This window comes from Priapulus caudatus, unplaced genomic scaffold (genome assembly GCF_000485595.1).
Source record: "Priapulus caudatus unplaced genomic scaffold, Priapulus_caudatus-5.0.1 Scaffold969, whole genome shotgun sequence".
Taxonomy (NCBI): Eukaryota; Metazoa; Priapulida; class Priapulimorpha; order Priapulimorphida; family Priapulidae; genus Priapulus; species Priapulus caudatus.
In genome coordinates this window covers 33,450-41,429 of record NW_014578030.1, presented here as the reverse complement: position 1 = coordinate 41,429, position 7,980 = coordinate 33,450, and the positions used below count along the sequence as shown (strand labels likewise).

At 51.9% G+C, this 7,980-nt stretch overlaps 1 protein-coding gene across 1 annotated transcript in view; it reads left to right on the top strand.

The window, feature by feature from the left end:
- The window catches only part of LOC106814723 (mediator of RNA polymerase II transcription subunit 15-like), a 34,412-nt gene that overhangs the window by 18,501 nt on the left and 7,931 nt on the right, over window positions 1-7,980 (top strand). Inside the window, exons 3-8 of the mRNA XM_014819069.1 lie at window positions 303-570; window positions 856-1,061; window positions 5,736-5,864; window positions 6,532-6,644; window positions 7,126-7,253; window positions 7,665-7,802. Of these exons, the coding sequence (XP_014674555.1) occupies window positions 303-570; window positions 856-1,061; window positions 5,736-5,864; window positions 6,532-6,644; window positions 7,126-7,253; window positions 7,665-7,802 (982 nt within the window). The remainder of the gene's footprint in view (window positions 1-302; window positions 571-855; window positions 1,062-5,735; window positions 5,865-6,531; window positions 6,645-7,125; window positions 7,254-7,664; window positions 7,803-7,980) is intronic.

Sequence of the window (7,980 nt, the reverse complement as noted above, 5' to 3'; positions counted from 1 at the left end):
GTGTGTGTGTGTGTGTGTGTGTGTGCCTGCCTACATGCATGCATGCGTGTATGTGTGCGCGCGTGAGTGTTACACTTACAGTTGAGTGTGTGGGCCTGCATGCATGCGTGCCTGTGTGTGTGCGTGTGCGTGTGTAGGTGCGTACGTGCGTGCGTCTGTGGGCGTGGATGGGTGGAATTGCATCTCAAAAAAATAGTTTTGATTGTGAATTTGAAATTGAAATGTTTTCAAAGCTTAATTAATTGCACAGTTTTCATTGCATGCTTTCTCAGAGTGATAATCATGTGTGCTTGTCTGCATAGGGCAATCAGCAGGGCATCACTGCCAGCGGTCCACCCCAGCCAGTCCAGATAAGGCTGCAGCATCAGCAGCAGCAGCAACAGCAGCATCAACAGCAACTGCAGCAGATGCAGCAACAGCAGCAGTTACAGCAGCAGCAGCAGCAGCAGCAGCAGCAGCAGCAAGCACCACAGCAACAACAACAACAGCAGCAGCAACAACAACAGCAGCAGCAGCAACAACAACAACCGCCACAACAGCAAATTGCAACAGCACAGCAAATTCATCCATGTTAGTATTATGCAAAGTGGTAGTTTATAAGGGTTTTAATTACTTTAACCATGATTCGTAACATAATCTTGCCCGAGCAGCCTTGCCTTTATCAGACCCCCCCCCCATTCAACTCATTTCGTTAATGTGTATATATATATATACATGCATATAGTGTAAGTGTACATGCAAGTGTTAGACTGTCATGTGGTAGTTATGTTATCGTTAGACCCGTGACGGCGCGTGGCTAGCGGGGGCACATCCGCTGACCACACGCGCGCGCTCATGCTTCTCTCTCTCCCACAGTGTTGAACAGCATGACTCCGCACCAGCGCAGTCAGCTACAGGCGATGACCAGCGTGCAGCAGCGGCAGCAGTTCTTGCAGCGCCACCTGGACCAGCAGCGGGCACGGGCCGCGGCGGCGAGCGCAGCGGCTGCGGCTGCGGCCGCGGCCAGGACGGCGGCCCAGCCCCCGATGCAGGGTCAGCCCGGTCTACCGCCCAACCTGCAGGTAAGGGTCCCCTTTGCGCCCCCGGGGGGTGGATTTCACGCTCTGTAGCATGCTTGTCAGAATACTATTCTGGCGTGGATGCTGCGGTTGGCATGGCTTGGTGTCACCACGTGTTTTGTTGATCGAATGTTTTGTTGTGAGTCGTGAGTAGCTGAGAGCTGTTGGCATGTAGAGGTTAGCTTTGTGTCTTGCTTGGTCGTGTCATTTTCCGTCGTCGCGTGCTTGTCACGAACTTTTCTGTCGCATGCAGTTGCCATCTGTCACATGTTGCTTCTGCCTTTGTCACATACTGCTTCTGCCTCTGTCACATACCGTTCCTGCCTCTGTCACATACTGCTTCTGCCTCTGTCACATACTGCTTCTGCCTCTGTCACATACCGTTCCTGCCTCTGTCACATACTGCTTCTGCCTCTGTCACATACTGCTTCTGCCTCTGTCACATACTGCTTCTGCCTCTGTCACATACTGCTTCTGCCTCCGTCACATACTGCTTCTGCTTCTGTCACATACTGCTTCTGCCTCCATCACGTACTGCTTCTGCCTCTGTCACATACTGCTTCTGCTGAGAGAGAGAGAGAGAGAGAGAGAGAGAGAGAGAGCGAGGCTGTATTCATCGTAGGCTGACTACTATATATGATGTGATTAGTGGATCTCCGCGCGTGCGTCGAAGACTGTCACGGTGTCACCTTGTCGTCCTTGTCACCACGTACGTTTATACACTGATGAGCATGGCAGCGTTATCTTACTCCTGCTGTCATGATGCATGCATTCATGCCCGCGAGCGCATGCGCGCGTGTCTGTGTGTGCCTACGTGTAATAGTGCGCGAGTGAGCGTGTGCGTGGGTGCCTATGTGTGCGAGTGAGCGTGTGCGTGGGTGCCTATGTGTGCGAGCGCGCGCGTGTGCCTGTGTGGGTGCGTGCATGCGTGCATGTGTACCTACGTATGTACGGGAGTGCGCGTGTATGTACGGGAGTGCGCGTGTATGTACGGGAGTGCGCGTGTATGTACGGGAGTGCGCGTGTATGTGCGGGAGTGAGCGTGTGGCGAGTGCGTGCATGCGTGGGTGCACAGTGGGTTTGGGTTCCCCCAATAAAGGGTTCCCAGATAAAACGCTACTCTCTCTCTCTCTCTCTCTCTAACCTCGCCTGCGACCAGTTGCAGTACAGTCGCCCAGGCGCTCAGAAGCTTGCGTGAATGAAGTGTAAGGTTGGTTTTCGTACGTCCCTCGTACACGTCGCCACAGAAGATGAGCAAGCTTCATGGGTACTGCCAGGTTGTACCCTAAACACAGCCCTACCCCATACACTAATCCTACTTCTAGCCTTATCCTAGTCTTTACTCTAACTCTAGCCCCTACCCTAACTATAACACTAAACCTAACCCTAACCCTAACACTAACCATAACCTTAGCTTTTACTCTAACTCTAGCCCTTACCCTAACTATAATCCTAACTCTAACCCTAACCCTAACACTAACCATATAACCCTAGCTCTTACCCTAGCTTTTACTCTAACTCTAGCCCTTACTCTAACCCTAACCCTAACCCTAATCCTAACCCTGTACCTAACCCTAACCCTAATTTATACAACATAAATAGATAAATAAATATATATATATATATATATGTGTGTGTATGTGTGTGTATATAATTATATATCCTGTATATCAATCATTAACGCATACTCCCACGTGTGATTTCAGAGAATGTGAAGAAGCCACTAGGCCGGGGTGCGATGATGCAGCAGCAGCAGCCGCAGCAGCAGGGCGCGGTGCCCGGCCAGCAGGCTATCCCTGGAACGTCAGCATCAGCGGCGGCAGGCGGCGCGCGGCGCAGCAGCAGCAGCAGCAGCGGCGGCTGGACAAGTTGCGCGGTGGGCGGGGGCGGGACGAACCAGGGTGGCATGCAAGGACCCGAATGAGTGCACTGCGCACGTCGCGCAGCACAGGCGGCGAACCCTCAGATCCGTACAGCGTTGACGAGGACCATCGCAAGCAATGGCCCGTTTATCGCATTGCCCACAGAACAGTGCAGCGTAGCGCTGCCTGCGTGCAGTGCGTGCGTGACCCAGTGCGTGCGCTGCCTGTGTCCGTGCGGTGCGTAGTGGAACTACAAAAAACAAGTCCCCCCAAATGTTGTGGCTGTGTGTGCGTACGGCTGCGTAGCCTGTGGGTGGTGTGTGTGGCAACGTGGTGCTGTGTGTGCGTGGTGCGGCGTGTTACAATCCCTGTTGCGTATGTATCTGTCGATGCGGTGTGTAGCTCCCGGCGTGTGCCGTGTGCTTGTCTGCGGTGCCGATGTGTGTGCGTGTGTGTGTGTGTGTGCCTGCCTACATGCATGCATGCGTGTATGTCGTGCGCGCCGCAAGCCTGGTGGGAGTGTTACACTTACAGCTTGAGTGTGTGGGCCTTGCTATGCATGCGTTGCCTGGTGTGTGCGCCGCACGCACCCCAGGCCAGCCGCTGTGCCGTGTGTAAGGCTGTCCGTAACGTTGCGTGCGTTCTGTGTGGGCCCAGTGGTATGGCGCTGGGAATTGCATCCTCAAATAAACATTAGGTTTTGATTGTGAATTTAGAAATTGAAATGTTTTCAAAGCTTAATTAAGTTGCCCACAGTTTTCATTGCGATGCTTTCTCAGACGTGACTAATGCATGTGTGCTTGGTCTGGCGTAGGCGCAATCAGCAGGGCATCATCTGCCAAGCGGATCCACCCCAGCCAGTCCAGATAACGGCTGCAGCATCAGCAGCAGCAGAGCAACCAGCCAGGATCAGACAGCGAACTGGCGAGCAGATGCAGCAACAGCAGCAGTTTACAGCAGCAGCAGCAGCAGCCGAGCAGCAGCAGGCCCACCACAGCAACAAGACAAACAAAACAGCAGCAGCAAACAACAACTAGCAGCAAGCAACAACAAACAACCGCCAACAGGCAATCTGTCTGGCAAGCAGCCACAGGCAAAGTTCATCCATGTTAGTGATTATGCAAAGTGGTATTCGTTATGAAGCGGTTTTTAGATTACTAACCGATGATTCGTAACAATAATCTTGCCCGAGCAAAGCCTTGCACTTTGATCAGCGAGGACACCCCCCCCCATTCAACTCATTCGGTAATGTTATATATATAATTACATGCAATATAGGGCGTGTAAGGTGTACATGCAAGTGTTAGACTGTCATGTGGTAGTTATGTTATCGTTAGACCCGCTGACGGCGCGTGGCTAGCGGGCCACCGGGCACATCCGCTGACCGACACGCTGCGCGCTCATGCTTCTCTCTCTCCCACAAGTGGTTGGAAACAGGCATGACTGCCGCAACTCAGCGCAGTCAGCTGACAGCGCAGCATGACCAGCGTGCCACCAGCCTAGCGGCACTCCAGCAGTTCTCTTGCAGCGCCACCTGGACTAGCAGCCCGGCACGGGGGCCGCGGCGCCGCCTGAGCGCAGCCGGCTGCTGCTGCCGCGCCAGGGACGGCGGCCCCCAGCCCCCGATGCAGGGTCAGCCCGCGTCTACGCCGCCCAACCTGCAGGTAAGGCGTCGCCCTCTTGCGCGCCCCGGGGGTACAGAGTGCGGGATTTCACGGCTCTGATAGCATGCGAAGCAGATGCAGAATACTATTCCTGGCAGTGGATGCCTCGCGGGGTTGGCATGGCTTCGGCGTGTCACGCACGTGTGTTTGTTGATCGAATGTATTTGTTGTGACGTCGTGAGTTGTGCCTGTCCAGCCTGGAGAAAGCTGTTGGCACTGTAGAGGTTTAAGCTTTGTCGTCTTGCGTCGGTCGTGTGCATTTTCCGGGTGCGGTCGCTGCTGCTTGTCGACGAACTAATTTCTGGCCGCGCGCACGTTGGTCGCCGATGCAAGTTTGTGCCATCTGTCGACATGTTGCTTCTGCCATTGGCACACTGAGCTGCCTGCTGCCTCTGTCAGGCATACGCGTTCGCTGACCTCTCCGTCAACATAGCTCGCTTCGATGCTCTGTCACATTAGCTGCTTCTGCACTCGCGTGCACATACTGCATTCTGCCCTCCGCGTCACTACTGCTTTCTGCGTTCTTCACATACTGCGCTGCTCCCATCAGGCTACTGCCTCTGCACTCTGTCAACTACTGGCTTCTGGGCGTGTGCGTGAGCGGAGGGGCGGCGTGCGGCTTCGTCACACTACCATTCCCCTGCCTCTGCTTCACATACTGCTTCTGCTCTGGCTGCACAGAACTGGTTCTGCCTCCATCACATAAACGCTTCCTTGCGCTTACCTGTACATACGTTGCTCGCGCCGTCGTCGTCACATTATGCTTCTGCCTGCTGTCACATACCTTGCACTCTGCCTACGTGTCACCATACGCTTACTTTGCCTCCTGGTCATATAGCTGCTTGCTGCCTCCGTCACATACTGTTCCCGCCTCTGTCACATACTGCTTCTGCCTCTGTCACATACTGCTTCTGTCTCTGTCACATACTGCTTCTGTCTCTGTCACATACTGCTTCTGCCTCCGTCACATACTGTTCCTGCCTCCGTCACATACCGTTCCTGCCTCCGTCACATACTGTTTCTTTCTTTGTCACTCGCAGTGCCTCGCTGTCACATGCAATGTCCCTCTGTTGTATTCCATTCCCCCATCGCTTCACACTGCCATGGATCACTGAGTGCGCTCACGTATTCACGTATTCACCTGTTCACAGAGGCCGGGACAGCTTCCGTCGGCTACTATGGTCGAACAGTTTCAGCAGCAGCAACAGCAACAACAGCAGCAACAACAGCAGCAACAGTTGTCACAGCAAGGACCAAGCTCTGTTCCCACTGCTGGCCAGGTACCAGCACCTCATAGCAGCTTGCAATGATCTTTCGATTTTTTTCAGTTATCTTTCAGTTATATTTAGATTTCATATAGATATATAGATATATATTATATAGATATATAGGGGTATATGTGACTTTTATGCATATCAATTATAATGGTTTATAACTGACTGAATCTTACAATTTTTTGCATGATATATATGATATTTATTATGACATTTTATATATCATTTAAAAACCTACTAAGGTGTATATAATACGTAGAAGTATTCAGAACTAAAAGTGGAAAGAAACTAACGATTTTACATCTGGGTATATATATATAATTCAAAATTTAATCGTATAAAACAACAATAAAAAATTCATCACTAAAATCATAAAGAAACGGCAGCGAAAATCGCTACCAACATCTCCTTCTTAACCGCCAGGCTGTAGGATTTCTGACTGCACACATCTAGTACAGTGCTTCTTAGACTAGTGAATGTTTCACCCAAGGGTGAATGAGAATGGGTGAAAAACATGAGGAAAATTAGTCGCAGGTGAATGAAATACTGTGATAAAGACTCGAGGGTGAATGACACTGAAATAGTTTAAGAAGCTTATTATGAATAATTGAATTAATGAATTTAATAGTTTAATGTTCTACTACGTGAGGTTCTCTTGTTTGTGTGTTGGCAGCAGGGCGGCGTCTACAGTGGCGGAAACATGGTGTCCCCTAAGAGCGCTCCCGCGTACAGTGTGCCGTCTCCCGTGCTACCCCAGCAGACGTTCCAGGCTCCTTCGTCCGTCGGGTACGTACGCGCGGCGCGTGATAGATGCACGAGAGCCACGCGGCAACGTCCGAGTAGCGCGTCCGATCTCACCTAAGTCAAACCTCGCGCCCAAAGAACGATGGTTTCCTGGTCTCTCGCCAGATGGCAGCAAGCAACCCTCGAATGACGGTTGCATGGTCTCTCGCTAGGTGGCAGTACTGTTTGGCCCGACGACGTTTGTCGAGAATTTCGGCGAATCGCGTCGCGAGATCTGGTTGACTGCTGCGGTTCGGCAGACGCGTTTCTCGCCGGCGCGATGAGTTACCGACGTAGGCGCAGGTGCACTTGTTTTGCACGCCGATTGATCGCTTTGGGTGAGATTAATCGTGGTGCATTCAATGCTCCATTCTGCTTAGTGCTATTGTTATAATACATATATATGTATATATAATATATATGTATGTATATATTATATCTGCTGCTGTTTTGTCGTAATGTTGCTACCTCTCGTCTGTTACAGATCACAGATGGTTCCGTCGCCATCTATGGCAATGCCGTCGCCATCGCCGGGCATGCTGGGAATGGTGCCGTCGCCGGGGATGCTGCGACCAGCGCCCTCTCCTGGCAGCGTCAACCTCAACACGCCGAGTAAGTGTTGCCGGCTTTTTCTAAAGGAGTGGCGCACAGAAATTGAGAGATGTGCGCATGCGTGCGTGAGTGAGTGCACACGTGCATGCGCATGTGCGTGTATGTGTGTGTGTATGTGTATATTGTGTGTGCGCCCGCATGTATGTGTATGTTGTATGTACGTGCATTCGCGCATACATGCGCACCCTTATGTGAGATGAGCTTGGAATGGTTAAACAGCAACGGAATAAATTGGAAAATTATCGCAGCTGCGAGGTTCTACCATGTACCGATCAACGTTACGAAAATTTCTCCTCGATTAAATGAACGAATGTTCAACTGTTAGTCGATCGTTTGTAATTACCGTAATCTCATCACGTGAGGTGCCTCCTCGTGATTACGTCGTGTTTGACATCCGTCCGTTTTTTTTAGTGACAATGGGACAGAGCGCTAGTCCGGCGCCGAGTCAGCCAACGCAGGAGGAGCAGGCCTACTTGGACAAGCTGCGGCAGCTGTCTAAGTGGATCGAGCCGCTGCGCAAGTGGATCAGCCAGTACGAGAAGGACGACGGTGAGCGCCACCTACATGTCACGTTCTGAAATTACGACGCGGTAAAACGATGACGTTGAGCACCACCTAGGTGTCACGTACCGAATTGGGATGTTGTGACAATGGCAGGAAGTGACTATACGCACGGCGGCCGTGTGGGCCAGATTCAATATGGCTATACGCACGGCGGCCGTGTGGC